Source organism: Antechinus flavipes, chromosome 4 (genome assembly GCF_016432865.1).
Source record: "Antechinus flavipes isolate AdamAnt ecotype Samford, QLD, Australia chromosome 4, AdamAnt_v2, whole genome shotgun sequence".
NCBI lineage: Eukaryota > Metazoa > Chordata > Mammalia > Dasyuromorphia > Dasyuridae > Antechinus > Antechinus flavipes.
This window is the reverse complement of record NC_067401.1, coordinates 240,234,736-240,255,864: the sequence shown is the minus strand read 5'-3', so window position 1 is coordinate 240,255,864 and position 21,129 is coordinate 240,234,736. Positions and strand designations below refer to the sequence as shown.

The 21,129-nt window shown below is 32.1% G+C and overlaps 1 protein-coding gene across 34 annotated transcripts in view; it reads right to left on the bottom strand.

Moving 5' to 3' along the window:
- The window catches only part of RIMS1 (regulating synaptic membrane exocytosis 1), a 718,240-nt gene that overhangs the window by 159,457 nt on the left and 537,654 nt on the right, over positions 1–21,129 (bottom strand). For 14 of the 34 annotated variants that reach the window (XM_051997264.1, XM_051997230.1, XM_051997247.1 and 11 more), the window contains one exon: positions 998–1,069. The exons of 7 other annotated variants lie outside the window; for them this stretch is intronic. In XM_051997264.1, coding sequence (XP_051853224.1) covers positions 998–1,069 — 72 coding nt within the window. Of the gene's footprint in view, positions 1–997; positions 1,070–7,288; positions 7,370–13,090; positions 13,175–21,129 lie in introns of all 34 variants that reach the window. 13 more of the 34 variants (XM_051997263.1, XM_051997226.1, XM_051997246.1 and 10 more) reach the window with 2 other exon arrangements.

Below are 21,129 nucleotides of genomic sequence, written 5' to 3'. Positions count from 1 at the left end.
TTCTCTTGGCTTCATTTTCCTTATTAAGAATGTAAAAGTTGGATTATATGATCTCCATGGTTATTCCATCTATCAACTAGATAATCAGCAAGAATTTAGGAAGCTCCTATTATCCTAGTATAATATTCTATCAGAGAGAATAAGGCACTAGAGATTCCAAATCAGTTCTTGTCCTCTAAATTCATGGTGTTAAGGAACAACATACATATTAAATATATGATATTCTTCATGGAACCTAGAGAATATAGTGATACTTGCCAAGTAGACAATATTTAAATTGCTGGCATATTGATACTTGGAAATCTTCAATATTATGCATTGGTAGTTAAACAGTCATATGGTATAGTGGATAACAAGTTGACCTTGCCCCAAAGTCCTGAGTTTAAATCCTGCTTCTGACACTAGTTATTGTATGTCCATGGAAAACTTACCTAATATCTTGGTATTCTTGACAATTTTATGAGATTATAAATTGTAGAGAAACTGTTGATGTGCACTGGTATATAAAGTTTCTTCACCCAAGAGTTCCTTCTACCAGTGAAACCACAAGTCCAGGACCTATTCTTTATTGAATTTATGAGTTGAGCTAAAAACCTGACAATGAATTCAAATGCTTCAGGATCCATGAAGCTATATGTGCAGATAAAAAGTAGGTAGATGTAACCTATCTTAATGAGTAGTAAAATCACCAATAGTCAAAGTAAGGTATAGAAGTTGGAACCTTGTGAATGAGGGACTACCTTCAAATTGTCATACTTTTATCCTCACACAAACCTATATAATGATAGTGATTATCCCATAAGTCTCTTTAATTTCACAAAATTAGTTTCACATTTGAACACTTCAAACAAGAGGCAGTGCATAAGAAACACACTTGAATATATGCTGCAAAATACTATACAAATGAATGTATGTATAGCTATATATATATATGTATGTATATATATATTTTTTAATCAAAGATGGGTCATTAACAATAGCATATAACTAAGCCTACCTTTCTGCATCAGATGCATTGCTTTTCCTAGTCTGTTTTTGGTTGCTAGATCTTTCCGACTTTCGAGATTGCCTGTGAAATTAGATGTTTAAAAGTACAGAAAATAAGCTAAATAAAGTCATAATCATATAACAAAATGACAAAAAGAAACTGACAGATGGAAAAGTGCTATATAATTCCTCAGCAAATAGTTTTATGGAATCAATGTTTTCCAATTAAAAACCCATTTAGAAACTGGAAATATGGATAAGAAGGGCTGTCAAATGGGAAAACCTGGTATGAGAAGCAGGAAGGGGGCTCATTTCAACCTCTTAATTCCATGTGAAAATAGTGAAAGGTAGATCCCTGAATGGTCATTTTTCCCCCAATGACAAGCAGAAAATGAAGTGGAAAAAGAAATGCTAGGAAAGATGATGGTGATAGTGATGTGAGAGTTAATATATCATTTAATAGTGAGAACAGAACCAAATCTATGTTGAAAGCCAGTAGATTTCTCCAAAAGATCCATAACTAAGAAAGAACTATGCTTAAACACATTCCATTGGAGTGAAATAAAGTGCATTCTCAAATCTAGTAAATGCTGTTGCTTCCCTCTTTGTCCTGCATATTTCCTATCTTGCTTATTCAATCAAAATTTTCCATAGTTTTTTTAAGATTTAAATTCAAATATCATAAAATCCTTAAATTAGTATAGAGTCCTCCACAACTCAGGGATTTTGTTTCTCAAAAATTTATATAATAACATAGACTTCCAAATTCATTTTTTTATAAAAACCCTAAGATTAGATTGCAAATGTAAATATATCCTACCCATACAAGATTACTTATCTTTTGCTCCAACTGAACTATTATATATGTGTACATTTGCAAATAAAATGTAGTTAATAAAGCTGAAGTATTAACAATTCATGGAAAAAACCCAATTCATGAAGATTAGGGTTTTTTTTTTCTTGTTTGTTAAATATTATGAATGTTAGTGTTTAGCCTGCTGCCTTCTTTTCTAACACCCTATTCAGCATTTGTTTCCCCAGCCGCAGCTCTGGAATATCCTGCCCTACAAATTATGCTTTACTGCTATTCCTCATTGTACCACAATCTGTCTGTCCCAATTCTTCATCCACACCAGAGGGAATTCTGTCACTGTCCTCATCTGTTTCTTGTTCTGCAAGAGTGTGAAGCTATGTAAAACTAAGGTACCAGAATAAAGCAGATTTGGTCCCTGAAGTTGGTGACTACTTGTTTTAAATTGTCAGTTTCTGAGATTAGCTGCTTTGGCAGTATCAAGCTAATGTTTTGCTGGCAGTGCATTATTATTGGGACAATTGGATAAAGGGACAACCCATTTTGCCTTATGATAGGCTGCATAATAGAATTGTCTTAAAAATAATATCAAAATAATTAAAACTTATGAAGTCCTTCAATGATTTCATTTGATCCTTTATAACAACCCTGTTATAAAGTTGAGATTTTTACTAAGAGATGATTTTTACTCACAGGTGATATTTCTATTCACATATTACAGATGTGGAAATTAAGACTTGGACAAGTTAAATAATTTAGAATATGAACTCAGGTCTTTCTTGATTCTAAGCCCAGTACCCTGTTCACTATGCCATCTTGTTTTTCTGAAAGCTCCAGAGAAGTGTTTACCAAGTGGTCAGAATTTGCAGAGATGAAGACTCCTGGTTGCCTGGGAATGTCCCTCAACAACCCTTCACAGCAACAAATCAACCATTTTCACTGCTGAATTAAGAGAATCTCATACTGATTATTTTTTTTAGTTTCCTTCCAGTTAATTATTTAGTGAAATGATTCCGGATATTTTATTCCTATATAAAGATTCTTAAATCTAACATCTTGGGAAATACCTATTGTTCAGAAATGGCACTGAATGACATAGAGATCTTAACAAATCATATGCTGTCCTTAAAATTCTTTCCATGTTCTCCATGCAGCTCATAGAGAGACTCCAAATGATGACTCCTTAACCTAATTTTGATAATTCTCTGCATTGTGTTGTAGCACAACTTAATTTTGGTGAGTGTTTAAAATTTACTTTGTCCATTTACTTTGATAAGTGCCTAACTAAATTTAAACAATTCTCAGAATAATGAAAGAAAATAGCAAATCCCTTAAAGAAGAAAAGTCTTATCAGTTTGCAATCTATGGTTTTAATAGTATCTGTCATTGTAATGACCAGATATTTGAGATGGATTCAATACAAAGGATTAGTCTAAACATATTATGTCCATGTAATATCTACTATGAATAATAATGATAAATCATGAATTAATATTGTGGAATTATGTGGAATCTAAAGACATTTCCTACTTTGAGCTTCAGCTTGATAGATGTAGGTCTAACAATGCACAAGAAATAAAGCTCTTTCTAGTTTTATAAATGTTTTGCTAAGCAGACACACTTTGGCAAAATAAGAATTTTAATTGGCATCCTTTTAAACATTAATTAAAACATGCAATGGGTTTTTGTTAGAATGAGACGTCACATGAAAATAATTCCCATTGGATATAGTTTATAAATTAAATATCTGTGCTATATAAACTTCATCATTATTATACAGAGTGGTATGCTGGAGCCAGCTAGACCCGGGTCATGAAAACTGACTGTTAAACTTTCAGTTTGAACATATATCTATTAGATCAGCATACAGTAAAATACAGTACTTTGTTTTGTCTATATTTTAAAAAGTGAAGGAGAAAATGTCAATAATGTAGTTTATCTGTAAAGTATATTGGACCCAACTTCCCTACCCCTAGTCTCTGAAAGCTTCTTGTGACCCATTTACTAAAACCATTCTCTGATTAAAAGCAATATTTTGAATGTGTTATGAGAAACCCTGAGAGGGATAGTGATAGTGGCTAGTGAACCAGCCCTTGGTATCTGGAAGAGAAGGCTCAAGTTCTATCTTCAACACATTATGAATAAGTGACACTGGGCAAATCCCTTTACTTCTTAGCATAGCCAGATGATTTTCTAAGACCTGAAGCAATAGAACTGTTGCTGATTTACTAAGATAGAAAGAATTTCCTTACTGAAACTTTCTACATCAATAAAGGCACAGATTTTGGTTTTTAAAAAATGAGTAAAATTTAGCAAAGGCATTCTTATTATAAGTAGTAACTATCTCCAAGAGATTTCACTTGCAAAGCATTTGAGGAGTTAATTTTGACTACATAATTAACATTTCCTTTAAAGTGGACAATTTCATAAATTGCCACTATAAGTCTCTCTTCATATGTGACATTTGAAAAAAATGTGTTGTAAAAGATATCATTTACAATTTCCTTCTCTGTCAGTAGGAGAAGGAAATGGCAAACCACTGCAATACTTCATCTAATGAAGTCATAAAGAGTTGGATATGACTGAAAAAATGATTGAAAAACAGATGAATATACTCATGGCTATAAGGTCAATGACTCTAGGACTGGCTTTCTATTCACTGAAGCCATCTAGCTGCCCTTTTTTAATAAACCATGGATACATATTTTTACTCATATAATCAGAAAGTTCATAACATTATGGACTTTAGGAGGACATTTAATCTCCTTCTAGGTACTTTGTAATTTATTGCCCAGTCTTCTCATTTCACAAAGGCACAGAGAGGCTAGATTATTGGCCAAAAGTCATACAGCTTTTTGTAATAGAGAAAGGTCTATAATCTAGGTCACCAGACTCCTAGTTCAGTGTTCTCTCTAGATATACTATACTGTTAATCTACATGAGCTTTTGCTTATCTAATGGACAAGCATTATATTGGACAAGAAATAATATTGAAAGAGAAGTATGGTAACCCTCAGCATTTTTAATTTGTCTCATATGATTTCTCCTAAATGGAGCTATTATTTGCTATACTGTATTCATTCTTAAAGATCTTTTTAAAAAGAAAGACAGTATACTATGGCAGAATTATTATGGACTCTGGCTCTGAGATCTGGGTTCAAATTCTGTTCCTGTTCTCTTTGCTGTTGTTCAGTTGTTTCAGATATCTAGTTGTTCAGTTATTTCAGTCATGATCCCATTTGCAGTTTTCTTGGCAAAGACACCGGAGAGATTTGCCATTTTATCCTTCATCTTATTTTACAGATGAAGAAACAGATGAGCAGAATTAAGGGACATCCCTAGGGTCACACAGTGAGTAAACCTTAGGCTCAAGAAGATGAATCTTCTTGTCTTTGGAACTTGTACTCTAGCTACTGCACCAATTCCTTGCATCTTTAACAAATATGACCTTAATTTTGAATAAATTTTCCTCAATCTTTTTGAATATCACTTTGCAGACATTATAGTGCACTACTGACATAAAAGTATGTAATTATTGACATTTTCTAATTTTACTTTTTAGAGGAGATAAAAATAGAGTTAATGATTTTTCCTATGTTCTTAGAATCCACTATTCTTTCAGGTACCTAGATAATGATTTCCATCAAAATCTTCAAAATTATATTAGTGTCTGAAATGATCTTCTCTATATGTATACTCAGTCTAATGCAGCAGTTCTTCCTATTTTTGCTTGCTCTAGTGCCATTTCTACATTGTCATGTGAATACTCCAATGTTAGATTTCAAATGTTGTTCTCCAAACATTAGACATGAGAAAAAATTGTGCTATATACATCATTACAGATCTTTTCTAAATGATCTTTGCTTGTCCCATTTTAAGACAAGTTGACAAATTAAGTTGCTTGTTGAGCTTTTCTCAGATACTATGTTCTTTTCTTATTCATTGCCTAGTGACTCTCTTTTGACAAAGTTTCATGATAATATTGAAAATGGAAAAGACCTTCCTATGAGTGATGAAGTTATACAGATACCTATTTGCAAATTATTATGCTGGAATTAATATTAGGAGCCTCCAAAATGAGAACTGTTATAATTCAAAAAAAAGTTTGATGTGCCTACATACACATTGCTATTATTCAGTAACTTCAGTAACACCAGTAATGGGTGGCCATTAAGGGAAAATGAACCCATTTGGAGTTTTCTTGGCAATGACACTAGAGAGGTTTGCCATTTCCATCCCCAACTCATTTTACAGAAAAGGAAACTGAGCCAAAGAGGGTTAAGTTGTTTGGGCAGAGTCATAAAGATAGTAAACATCAGAGGCTAGACTTGAACTTGGGTCTTCCTGACTTCAGGTTCTATCCACTAAGTCACTTAGCTACATCACTTACACATACACACATACACACACACACACATACATACATACATACATATATATATATATATATGTGTATATATATATGAATGTATATACACATATATGCATATATATCCATATACCTTTATATGTATGCCTATATATATGTGCATGTATCTGTAAATATAGGAAAAAGCAATGGCTAAAGAATTCCTATTGTACAAATTATGATAGATAGTTGGGTGGACATTATATAATGGTAAAAAAGATTGCTTTGAGCATGATGGGAACCCTTTTGTGGAGGATTTAGAAGACAATGGTGAGAGTTACAAGATGAGAAATCATAGATGGAATGCAATCTATACTGTTGGGGAGAGTGTCTACATTAATGAGATCATAAGTTCCTTTAAGGGAAAATTTCATTCTTACTTATATAAAATGTCTCTTTGGTTCTTGCCAACAGGCAGAGAATATTATATTTGGTCATAGACACATTTCCAAAATAACACAAAAGCAATGGTTTGGGCATCAGAACACTAGGGTTCTAGTTCTATATCTTTTACTATAAACTTGCATAACTTTAGGAATGTTACCTTTCTGGAAAAAATAACTCTCCTTTCTACTTCAGAGAGTTGTTATGAAGATTAAAAGAGATAATATAGGTAAAATGATTTTGAAGACTCTAAAGACTTTAAAATGAAAGAAAAATTAAAAGTAAAGAGTCTTAGTGACCATCAAATATATGACTTCCCTAATAAAGCCCAAATCTACATACACAATCGTAAATGTTATTTGGTTTTCCTTTAAGTTTCATTTTCTCTTACTAATATCTATAATTAACTTGCTTTAAATGTGAAACAAGCTTAATTTAATCTTGTTTGCCAAATGTGACTTTTAAATTTATTAATAATTAGCAATCTATTATATGAAAATATTTTTAAAACTAATGATAATTTGTAAATTGCTCAGGTCCATTAAGGAATCATCATATATGATCCATTCAATGAAGCAAAAGCTGAAAATATTCAAATATTATGATAAAGAAAATATGCTACTATTATAGGCATTTCTATTCCTAAAAAAATAACAATTCTTAAAAAACTGAAACTGAAATTCGATAAATAAGAATACCTCTGTGTAGTTGCTGGTTTATCACTTTGATGGCTTATACTGTCTTGTTTAGGAATGCAAAACTCCATCATCCGGGTCCTTCTTTATTTGGGGAACATGGAATTGGATTTGGACATAATGGATAGAAACAGAGAGATGGTCACATGCAATGAAGATGGCCACATGCAATCAAAAGTCAGAAAACCATGTGCATATACATTCAGCCATCAAATACCAAATAAAATTTCTGATGCTTTTGCAAAAATGATTTTCTTTTGTGTAGGTAAAGGATATTTTTTGAAAAAGTGACATCTGCAAAGGATGATGAAAAGCATGAGAAATGGTTAAATGTTGCAGATAGTAAGTGATTACATTGAATCATAACTGTGATTCATAATAAATTGTCTTCACAAAATTGAGTGTATCTATTAAAAAAGCCTCCTCAGGGAAGAAATGTTCATTTAGGTGATTTGATGAAGTCTAAAGATCTTACTTTGTTTTCATCAATAAGAGTGAATTTAGCCATATCAAATCAACTTATTCCCTGGCCTTCTTGGTCTTAGGCTCCTGTGATTAAACCTAAAGGGAGAGTAGACATAACCAAAGGATATATAAAACAAATTGCAGAATGAAACCTGATAAGCAGAACTTTTGCAATGTAAACTCACTAATTAATTTTGAATAAGCAATAGAAAATGAAGCAGATTGCTTTGATTTTATTTTTCATCCTCATCTCCTTCCACCAGTCTCTTCAACTTTCATAAAACCTAGGAATTTTCAGCATATAACTGGATTTACCCACCAAAACATTTTGCCAATGAAATCATTTTATGATACCATTGTATAGATCAAAGCTTCTTAAAGTATTGGTGACGGTCTCACATGGGGTTTTATAACAATGCACAGGTCAAAAAATTATGATTTATTGTCAATTAATGTTTGATTTGTATACTTAATTATATACTTATAAGCCTGGGGTTGTATAAAAAATTTCCCAAATGAAAATGGATAGCTAGTAGAAAAAAGTTTAAGCCGTCCTGGTGTAGATGAATATCCCAGACAGCTGTAACCAGAATATTGGAGTTAATGATTCCATCAAAAATAAAAACAAAAAAATAAACAAGGAAAGATTTAAAAGAAATTTGCAAAGAAAAAAGTTTTGTCCTGAATAGTTTACACTTTACAGTTTGAAAATTTTAAAATATTAATAACTAGGTCATCCAACATTTATCAAGCTTTTGATAGGTGCAAGACAACATAGAAAGCCCTAAAATGGATACAATTCAAAAATAACACTTAATATTCCTAATCTATATTTTAACTTGAAAATACTTGTTATACTTAACTATGCTCATTCTAGCTTAGAAACAATCACAAAATAGAGAAAAAATAATCAATTATTGATTTTTTAAAAATTACATGATGCTAATGATAATTACCATATTTCTATTCATATTTTTAAAAGATCCATTTTAATTATTGCAACTAAGCCCACATTTTGTTCAGAAGTAAAAACACAACTGAAGCATACATACACTAAAGCAGCTTTAAGGAATTTAAAGAAAGCTATTTTCACAGTGAATCTTTGTTTTAAGAACATCAAGTTCTCAAATGGATAAATTATAGCATATTAAAATAGCATCCATGCCAAATAGACACTGACACTGAAATAGTAAAGTTAAAAGGCATTCCTTCATCTTGCAAATTCATATTCTTTTCCTCCCCTTTTTCCTTCCCTCAATAGTATAGCTGCCAAATATTCAGCTCAAGGTCAGAAATGCTTATCTTTTTTTTGTTTCAGTGTCTAACAAATCTCCAAACTTACTTAAAAAAAAAAAAAAAACTACCTTTATATGATTTAAAGTGGTTAAAAAAGAGAGCTTTTATGATAGTATTTTTTCAAATAATGGGCTAAAATACAGAAAAATTTAAAAAGCACAAAATAAAGTGTTTCAAGTTGTTTAAGCACAGTGTGAATTTTGATAGCAAAACATTTTGAATGTTATGATTTTATCTTTTGTATATATCCTGCATCAATTGCTTAAGATATACTTTAATCCGTGTGAATAAAGAAAATATATCCTAAATAACCAAAATATGAGAGTCACTTATTTTATAGTGGATATAGAGCAGGCCTCAAAGCCAAAAAAAATCTAGTTAAGCCTAGTCTCTCATACATGCTTGCTCTGTGGTTAAGGGACTTAACATGTCAGTGCTGTGAAGACAAAATTTATCAGATTCAATCAACTAACAAATTAATAGTTAACAAACATAGATGTGTGTGTGTGTATGTGTGGTTTGTTCTGCTCTGTGTAATTATTATCTCATTTTATGATCAAAAAGAACCCTGAAATATTATTCTAATAAATGAAGAAACTGAGATAATGATTAGCTCAGGTTCACATAGTGTCTGATGAAAGATTTGAACATAGATCTTTTTTACTTCAAATTCATTGATCTTATCCATAGCAGCATTTAGTTGCTATCAAATAAAAGTGTATTTGAAAAAAAGATGTTCAGTACATATCAGTTCTTTGCAGAATATTCACTACTAAAGGTATTTGGGAGCTCATCAGTTGGGGACTTTTCACTGATGATACCAATCATATGCTATGCAATTTTTGTCTATGTCCTCCCATGTATTCAATTCTGAGGTTCATCCAGTGGGCTTGATACCTTCTTGGCTTTCTCTTGGTATTTACAGAGTATTCTGATTGTTCACCTATCATCCCTTAATCCACATAACTAGCCCATATTCTCTTCCCATCATACTGTTCACTGAGAATATGTTCCTCCTTCCCCCCACCCCCCAGTCCTTTTGTTTTCCTTGTTGATAACATACTGGAATTGTAATTCTTTGAAGGTGGTAGTATTTTATCTTAACTACCACATAGCAATACAAGAAAATAAGTATTGAAAAGATAGACCTTTGTTTCATGGGAAGCTCATTAAATGAGCTTTTGCAATTTCCTGAAGATAATGGAACTCGTTCTCTTTTTTTTCTATCTGTATTTACTGTCCATTGACACTGTTTATTCCACATATACATGCTGGTGGGGCACAATGAAATCTCAGCAATGGATACTTTCTTTCCATTCATTTCTCCTGTGTGGATGGACATGCCAAAGGTCTTTGAGTTTTATAGCCCTTTCCCCAAAAGTTTTATAATATACTAAAGTTTAACAATCTATACAACATCATCTGTGAAAGAACACCTAGAAGTCTTCACTTTTCACAGGAAATTCTTCTTCAACCTGGACTTGATGCTTCACTTTGGCAAGAATAAGTAAAGCATAGGACACATTTCCCTTTTTTGTTCCTCACTTGATACTTTATAACAGAAAGTATTGAACAGGATGAGTTCAGTTATTTCTTTAAAGGAGTCTGGAATGTTTTTAATATTTGGATTAATACTCCTTTACACAGAGATACATTATGTCAAAATACACTATATCTTTTACTGAAGTTTTTTTTAAATAATCAAGTGATTACCACAATAAATTTTTATTATTCCTAACATTTTCCAGTCAGTTGCAAAGTAGTAGAGTTATGGTCCATTGCAATATATTACTTTGTGGTTGTTTTCTAATAATTCCTTCCATTAGAATGCCCTTGATTTTTGTACAGATAATCTATATAGATTTTTGTTTATATGAGAGTATGCATATGTAATAGCATATTTATGTTCTCTTTTATTAAAATAATCTGACTTTTCTCAATACCACTGGTATTGAGTTGTGATGGAACACATCACAAATCCTGATGCTCTTATTGATCTCTTAGTCCAGCAAGTATCTTCTTGATCCATTTGATCTAATCTGACTGCTGCTTTTCTTATTTTTGTTCTCTTGAAAGACATTTCTACTTCTGTTAGCAAAGGCAGAACTGTGATGTGAGGATTCAAATAGGGTTCTTCAACCATCTTTGAGCAGAGTTTGATATATTGGTTTTTGCATATCTTTCCAATTTATTTCCACCTTCCAATTTTTGAAATCTTTGCTTAATTGAATATCTTTATAATCCACTGATTCTCTGAGCTTTAGTTTATGATTATCATCTTTCTTTGTTAGATATTGGGAATGAGTTTATATTGTAAAGGCAGCATTCTTTGCTAACCATCTCTCTCTATTTGACAAGTTAAATATTTCTTTTATAAGATACTTTCCAGGCTTTCTTGAACTTTCTGTTGTGGCATTTAATTTATGTTATCTAAACTTTTTGATAAAATTAGAATAGTTGGTGCCAATTTTATTTTTTTTAATTTGCTCATTTACTTGCAGAATATGTTAACCAAATTCAGAGAAATACATTATTAGAATCTTACAGGTCATCAAATTCAAATTATAACTGCCTGATCTTGGAAAAGTCACTTATCCTTCTGAAGTACTTTCCTCAGAGTTAAAAATGATAGTAATATAAGTCTAAGATGCTTTTTTTAAAATCAATACTGATGTTACTTCCCCTCTTTGAAGAGCCTTTACAATCTTGAATCATTTAGCTCTCTCTGGGCTAATTTTTTTTTTGATCTGGCTATAGCCAGTAAACCATCTATAAAGAAAGTTATAATCTGCAATTGTTGTTTGTCCTTCATTCTCGAAGAAGGTCATGATATCAGGGAGGTGATGCCATAGCATGCAAGTGAATTGCTTTTAAGTAAAGAAGAGGTATATAAGATAACCTGCCTTACTTTCTCCTCCAGAGCCATCTGGGTCTAGTGGCTAAATATAGATTAAGCCAATCAAATCAGATAAAACATGTCCAGTGCTTTGCAAACAATGACAAACTTTATTTGGAATATTTATTACCTGGATTAATTGCATTTAAAATAAGCATGTGTGTATAATTGAGTTAAAAAAAATCTTTGGTGTCCTTTTTCCATTTTAGAAACTAAAAAAAAGAGTGTATTGTTTTCTTTCTCTCCTTTTACATGTATCTTAACTATCTCAAAGGAAAGTTTATTGATAACTAAAACCACTAAAAATCAAACAAATAAAATACAAAATAATGAACCATAATTCTTGGCAGGAAATACACAATCCAATGTGCCTTTAAATAATATTTAAAGTCTTCAATAAAATCTGACTTATGAATTACAGTTTAAGAACTGAATAAATTTTCTCCAATAATGAAAGGAAAAAAGTCTAATGTTATATGACAAACTATCAGAAATATTTAACTGAATGCATATTTAAAATAGCATAATAAGTTTAAAAAAATGGATTGGAAGAAGAATAAAACAACTGAGATTAGAAGCAATGGAAGATATGACCCGTGGGAATCAGCATGAATGGAAGCATTGGCATTATTTAGTCAAACCAAACTTGCCAGAAAAAATTGATCCTGTATAATGTTTGCCTTGAAAATGAAAATATGAAATATGTCACTCCCCTCTCTCTTTCACATACCAGAGCTTGTCAGCAATAACTCTGAGAAATGAGACAATTGAGACTGATTCGCTGCCTGAGAATAAAAGAAACAGACTCTGCAGCAGAACTTAAGGCATTATAGAGCACCTGAGGACACACATAGATGATTTTTAAGATTGTTTTAGGATTGAAATCAATATTAAAATATTTTGCAACAAGATTAAAGAAAACATGGTTCATTTGGCATCTGGATAGTGTCCCTGAATGCTCACCTGGGTTACATCTGTGAGTATTCTGAGGTGCTGTATATTAATGGGAAGCAGTCAGGGATAGAATCACAAGGATTTTCTCTGAGCTCTTGGCAGTAAGCATGTAATGAATTCATTTCCAATATATTCAATCTGGTGGCATACAAATTTTGTAGGTGACTTTTCCATTAGGAGGAATTGACTAGTACCTGTCATCCTCAGGAGATGCATGCTGGATTTGAATCCTGGGACTAGTAGGTCTTCGCCTATCTAGGGAAGGGGAACATCTACCCCTGTTTGTCCAATGAATAGGACAGGAAAAAAAAAAAACAGGACATTTAGTATTTCCTTAAAGTAAAAGATATGTGGCATATAGGGACTGAAAAAAGTAGCACCAAAAGGCAAAATGCTTTTTTCTAACTTCGTAATTATGCATTTTTAAAATATATATTCTAAGATGAATACACCATTTTTGAATAAATTAATAATTATATTACACAACAGGATAACTAAAATCTACAACTTATTTCAATATTTAAAACTGTAAGCACTCCAAAAGTTTCACTTGGGAAAAAGCTTGATTCAAATTTTAAGAAGTTTTATTCTTGATTGCTTTCTTTTTGCTTATATTAGTTTTAAGATAAATTAAAATTAAATTAAATTAAACTTTAAAATCCTATCAGAAAAATTCAAAGAAAAGAAATAGTTTTATAAATTCACTTCAACTCTCATGAGAAGTCAGAATGAGACCTCTCATCTGAAATATACTAGAATCCTATATACTTTGAAGAAGCAACTATCAAAGATGGATTTAGGCACAAGTAGTATGGAACCCCAACATATTGTAGAAGTTCTTTGCATTTCTTTTCTGCAGAACATTTTCATTTTTCTAAATTTTAGATTGAAATTTTAATATACATACTCTGTGAAACTGAATGGATCGGGGAAACTGAAGTGTTAGGGGAAAGATACCTAGACTGAGAAACAGGATGTCTGATTTCAGACCTGATTTGTAGTAACTAACTCTATGACTGTTCTTGTTTTTTTACTTGAAAAATGAAGATCTATAATTTTTATCTTTTAGGTTCCTTTTAAGGCTAAAATGCCATCATCCACATTATAAACTATGAATAATCAAAGATATATGTGTGTATACATGTATCTAAATATACACGCATGTTACACAAATACATATCCAAAATGGATCAGGGCAAACTTTGGGAATTGGGAATGCCCTCCTTGAATTTTAGTGTAAGGAAGAATATAGGCAAAACATTGGCTCTGGTGTCAGATGCCCTTGGTTCAGATCCTTATTGGACCACTTGCCATCTGTATGGTTTCAGGAAAGTCATTTAACTTCCCTGGGCATCCTTATCAGCTAAAATGAGAGGCTGAGCTAGATACTCACTAAGGTCAATTATAGCTATCGAATCTGATTTTCACGGCAATGGGGGAAAAAAAATTCATTTAGGAATATGATGGTATAAAAGGGCTATGAGCTACTTAGAAATATAAGACACTATGAATGACTCTCTTTCCTACATACAACAGCTACTTCTAAGGAGGCAACCCTGATAGTCACTTAAGGACCTGTGTCATTAACGGCCTATTTATAAACTACTTGCTTCAAATACTTATATATCTCTTTGAACATAATGAAGGAAAAATTTTGTTTATTTATTAATTTGGGGAATATATTGGTGAAGGAAAATGGAGAGTTTGGGCATTTTGCTCATCTGACTCTGCCACTCTGGTTATTCATGTGACTTTGTAGAAGTCAAATAAACTCTCTGGTCCTTAGTTCCCTCATTCCCAGAGGATGCTAGGAGAATGTAAGCTTCTTAAAAGCAAAAATTCATTTTAATCATTCTATCTACAATGCTTACTCTAATGCTTGGTACTTAGTAGGCATTTAATGAACGCTTACTGCATTGTAAGAGAAAGTTAATGGAAGAGACGAGAGAACAGGATGTGTTATTAAATTTAATTCATGCTAACATTATTTAAATACTTCAGTAATTATGCATTGTAAACTTAAGGCCTTTTAAAACCTAAAATATATTGCATTTACACGGTAACTTAATGTTTGCCAAACCCTATATAAAGAAAGTCAAGTTTAATAAAGGTTTGCCTTCTCTGCTGGCTTCCATACATAAAAAGACACAATTGCCAGAATTTTACAAATCTGTTGCACTTTGTGATGTTACTCTCATTAAAAGGTATTTCCAACGTTGCCGAAGCTGAAATATAGTCTAAAAACAATTTTAGCTTATATAGAAATCTTATCAATATTATTTTTATTACAACAAGATCATTTTAACTTGGATATTATGAATAAATTTGCTTCTTGAGGCCAAATTCCAGCCCAGGGATTGTTCAAAGAAAGAAAGGAAAAAAGGAAAACATCATAATTATACACCATGGAGAACTAGGAGGAGAAGTTGAACATTTAGGAAACATTTTGGAATGCATGCTATTAAGAGGTAATTTTTCTAATATAATGATTAAATAAAACATAATAAATGTTGTTGAGTGCTCAAAGTCCTTCGATATGCTGATATGCAAGCAATTAGGCAGCTTCATTTTTTCTTATATATTGGATACCTTAAAAGAATGCTAAATTCTTAGTTAATTTTTTTACATAAAATATGTCATCTATTTCAATATTAAAATGGATATTAAATAATGAGAAGAAAGTGCTTTTTTATCAAATATCCATATTTTACTTAGCAAGACTAAAACTATCATATTTAAAAATTAATATTTGCCTTTAAAATTTTTTTAAATTTTAGTTCTTTCCTATTTAGCTTATATATATAAAAAAAAACAATACTAAAACTAGTATGATGTGATTTCAATCAATTCCTTTCTTACTCTATATTTTTCTTTTCCTTTGACTCTTCCTTTACTTTTTTTCTCATTCATCTTTATCCTCCTTACTTCTAACAACTCCTCCCTCCCTTCTCTCTCTCTCTCTCTCTCTCTCTCTCTCTCTCTCTCTCTCTCCTCCCCACCCTCTCTCTCCTTCCCACTTTCCATCCCTCTCCTTTCTCCTCTCCTTCCAACTCTCTCTGTCTCTCTCCCCCACCTCTGCTTTTGCTCTCTGTCTCTGTTTCTCTCCTCTTCTTTCTCTTCTTTTCCTGTCCCTTCATACTTACCCTTAGTGATATATTTCTAGCCTTGGTTCTAGCATTAGATCTCTGGAAATGGTGCTAGTTTTTGCCATCTAGTGGCAAGAAAGAAAATTAAGAAGAGAAGGCCAATTCCAATTATATGTGCAAAAGAGATTATTATTTTTGTTTAAAAAATAATATGACATTTTTAGGAAATACTAACAGTGAAATTAAATATATAAATTTTTTACTACATAATCTGTTTAGTTCCAAAAGATGTGAAGTTAAAGTATGAGAAAAAAATAACAGTTCAAGTCAGGTACCAAATTCAATATTATACAGATCAGTCAAAGAAAATATATATTAATAAATAATTTTTTCTGTTTGATCACAAAAATATATGTGAAAAATACTCCTCCATGCCTGATTCAGATGTCTACAATCTCTTAATAATATGTTATTCACTCCTATCCATGTCTCCTTTCCTTTTTGTTTTTCCTTCTCTTCCTTCTTTCATCCCAATATTTTTTTTCTCTCCTTCCCTCTGCAAGTGTCACCCAATGACAACCAGAATAATTTTTACCTCCACTGTTGATCCTGGGGACTAATATGTTACTGATCTATGGTTTAGGTGAAATCAAGAGTCCAAAGAGTAAGGACAATATTCAGCTTTATTTATAACTGAGATGTAAATGTAAAACAGATGCGGCATTTAAAGAATAGAATTACCCCTGGAATTCTTGTATAAGACCCCAAACTAAACACTAACAATTAGATGCTAGAATGGAGTTGAATATTCAGTGAAGTCTTAAGAAATTAGAAGCTTCAGTATCCCTAGAATCATATTACAGATGTAGCTCCGTGATGACATTGCTGATGGATCTTAAATAATTATCCCATCTCTCTTAAGAGATAGGCTCTCAAGTCCAATCTTATTTGTTTTACAGATGAAGAAAGTGAAACCCAGAGAGGTAGAGGGATTTCTTTAGGGTTACAGAGTAAATGTCTAAGGATGGCTTTTAACCCAGGTTTCTAAATTCTATGTCAAGAACTTTGTTCACTATGCCTTTTTACATCCTTTATATGAGTTTATATGAGTTAGAATCCAAAGAGTTAATGCCACATGAAAGTAACATTAACTTTGTGCAAAAAAGAAGTCAGCAACACTACTATCATCTGTTTTGGTCTCTTTCAAATTCATTTTCATAAGTGAATAAAGAAAAGCAATAACATCCTTAAAGTATGAAGAATGATGACAAACTATTAGCAAATGTTTTTGTTCAAATTTTCAATCCATTTTTTTATGTATTAATAGATATTTATGTTTGTATATAAGTTTCTAATGACAGGTAGTATTTCTGACCAGACTAAATGCTGGAAGGTAGAACAGGAAAATTCTGTAAAATATCAACAATAGGTAAGTGATTTAGGATAGGCAGAGATGGTATATGAGACTACCCTGTATCAAAGCTTATTGACAGCTATTTTGCATTTACAAAGATCAGATGACTTGCCCAGGGTTACATAGTCATCTGAGGCCAGATTTGAATTCAAGTTTTCCTGATTCCTGATTCCAGTTAGCTTAGTCTAGTGCTCAACTAATCCACCTAGCTATATCAATTTGTCTTCCAGACGTTTTAATATATTTTGAAACTATTTGAAGCAAGTTCATATCTTCATTCCATGTGACCCCAGGAGAAGTAACTAGGGACTTATTTTCCTCCTTTACAAAATAATAAAGTTAAACCAGATGATCTCTAAGGTTCTTTCCAGATTTAATTGCTAGCAGACCCAAGGAAAAATGTGGAGGTCAAACTAATTGTTTTAGGACTTCATATGCCATTATGAGTTATTTCATTAATTGAAATGTTAAAAAACAGATTCTATTATAAAAGGTTCAAATGAGCCTAAGAAGAGACCTTAATTGATTTCATTATCTTTATGTTATTCCAGATCAACAGTGAAAACTCTGACTTTGCTCAGTTTAGAATATTTAATAGAAGGGAATACAGGATAATGAAAATGGTAAAATGTATATTGATTTATGGGCACGTAGGTGGCATAGTGGATAGACAATTGAACCTAGAATCAGGAAAACCTGAATTCCAGCCTGGTGTCAGATACTTTTTAGCTGTATTATCCTGGACAAGTCATTTAATTCAATTTGTCTTACTTTGCTCATCTGAACAATGGGCTAGAAAAGTAAATTGGCAAGCAATTTCAGTATCTTTACCAAGAAAACCCAAAATATAGTAACAGAAAATCAGATACAATTATAATAACTGAACAACAATATATTGGTCTATGTTTTAGAAACTTGTTTACAAAATTTTATGAACATTTTCTAGAGTTATTTTGGCTCATAATTATACTAATTTGAATGTACTTTAAAACATAACTATTTACCTTTTAGTCCCTTCCAAACAATTTTGTTGAGTTGTTTTGGTAGTCTTTTCTGACTCTTTATGAACCCATTTCGAGTTTTCTTAGAGTGGTTTCCATTTCTTTCTCCAGCTCATATTACAGATAAGGAAACTGAGGCAAACAGGGTTAAGTGACTTGTCCAAGATCACACAGCAAATGGGTGTTTGAGGTCAGATTGAAAGTCAAAAAGACAAGACTTTCTGGTTCCAAGTCTGGTGCTCTCTCCATTGTGCCACCCAATTGTTCACATAATGTGGTGCTTCAATTTTACCTTGTTTCGCATAATTAATGACATTTACAACTATAGTAGGTCTTTGAAGTTATAGTGCTAGTCACAGGAGAGACATTTAAGATATATTGGCTGGTTGATGGTTAGCAACAAATACATGGAATTAAATTGATGGAATTAAATGTGAAGTTCTTGCTCCACAACATTAACATCATAAAAACAGCCCACTGTATTTTTCCACAAGACATTTCTGTCAAATCTAGGTTTGTTGTTTTCAGATTACATAAAGATTAAACTGGTCTCACTGAAGAGCAAATCAAAATCATACCAGCTGGTATTACAAATCCACAATTATTATATGATAGAAAGCCTACTAGATTTGGAGTCAGAAGATCTGTCTTTGAGTTTTCATCCAACTATTTCTAGCTTTGTGAATTTTGGCAAGTCATTGAAACTCAATTTACTTATCTATAAAATGGGGAAAATAATGCCCTTTCTATATGCCTCATACTATTGTTACAAATTCAGATGAGATAAATTATTTAAAATGAAACTGAAAACCACTATATAAATGTCAGTAGTTATTAATATAATTTGATCATTGTGTGTGTGTGTGTGTGTGTATATATATATATATATATATATATATTTACTATGCATCTTCCAGAACCCATGCTTATCCTTTAGCAAAGATACTGGACTACTTTGCGATTTCTTTCTCCAGCTTATTTTATAGATGAGGAAACTGAGGCAAACAGAGTTAAGTGACTTGCCCAATGCTACACAGCTAATTAAGTATCTGAAACTGGATTTGAATACACTTTTTCCTGACTCCAATACCAGTACTCTATCACCTGTACCAGGTAGCCTTCCAAAATGGAGATATGTGTATATATAAAATATACACATATATTCATACATTTTATTGTTTTATTATCTACCTATAAGTTGTAGAAAGGTTATTGGTCTGCATTAATAGAGGACATTTATTCACCAGAATATTTCTACACTAAATAAATAATAGATCCAGATCAATATATTGCTTTTATGTTATTTCACTAGCTACATAGATTATTGTATATTTATATGGTTATACATATTTTCAGATCATCATCTTAAAAGTTTCATTTTCAAATGGCAGAATAATTTCCCATAAGATTTGTAGAGGAAATTTCCTCATTAGGTATTTCTTTATATTTATAATATCATAAGCTTGGATCAATACAAATGAGATATGTTGGTCTATTCCTGTGATTTTGTCAGATTGGCAAAAATTCAAGTGAAGAAACTCCGTCTACTAAGTGAAAATCAAAAGCTGTTCTGAAAATATTAGAATGCAGAAGCATTGTGAAATTAATTATCTTTCCTAAGGTCACCAAGCTAGTGTGCGTCAGAGATGAGAACTCAACCCAGTTATTCCTGAGTTTAGCTCTTTAAATCATCAATGCAGGGAGATCTGTGTTCATATGTTATCTCTGACCAAATGGCTCTGGTAGTCACTTAATCCTTTAGTACCTTAGGCAACCCTCCTCCTAAGACTCTATTAAGACCATACTTTATATATGTTTTTTATCTGCCTCAAGGAAAGGAGTTTCCATAAGTACTTTATATTGATGAAATTGTAGCACTAGACCCAACAATAACAACACCACACACACACACACACACACACACACACATCATTTAAGATGTTACTGTGTGTGTGTGTGTGTGTGTGTGTGTGTGTGTGTGTGTGGCAGCTAAGTGGTAAAGTGTATATGGTGCCAAGCCTGGAGTCACAAAAACTTATTTTTGTGAGTTTAAATCTGATCTTAGATACTTCCTAGCTATGTGATGCTAGGCAAGTCACTTAACTCTGTATGCCTCAGTTTCCTAATCTGTAAAGTGAGCTGGAGAAGGAAATGGGAAATCACTCTACTCATTTTGTGAAGAAAGTCCCAAATATGGTCATGAAGAATTGTCATGAAATGATTGAACAAAAAAATATACATACATGAGTATTATATCACCAAAAATATTGTTGAATTAAGTCTGCTTAGTATTCTGAGATTAACTGTAACTCTGAAAGCAATTATGAGTTAGTTTGACAGTTATGGGGAAAAAATTGCTGAGTTTTAAATGTAGATGGTGGGGGAGAAAAAAAGGGGGGGGAGAGACAGAGAGGGAGAAAGAGAGAAACAGAAACTGAAACAGAGAGACTGATCCAGAGACAGAGAGACAAAGAGACAGACAGGGAGACAATGAGTGAGACACACACAAGGGAGATGAAAGGACAGATTTTTAAAATCCACTAAGTTGAAGGTGGGAAATTATATGTTCTACACTTGTTTCTGAGGAGCTTATCTAGTTGATCAGAGGAACAGAAGATTGGAGGCAGAGAATAAAAGAAGCTAGTCATTTGACCATCTAGTTTGACTGAGAGGTATGATCTACATTTGGAGTGTCAGTCAAGTAGTGTTGATATCAGCTCAGTTTAACAAAG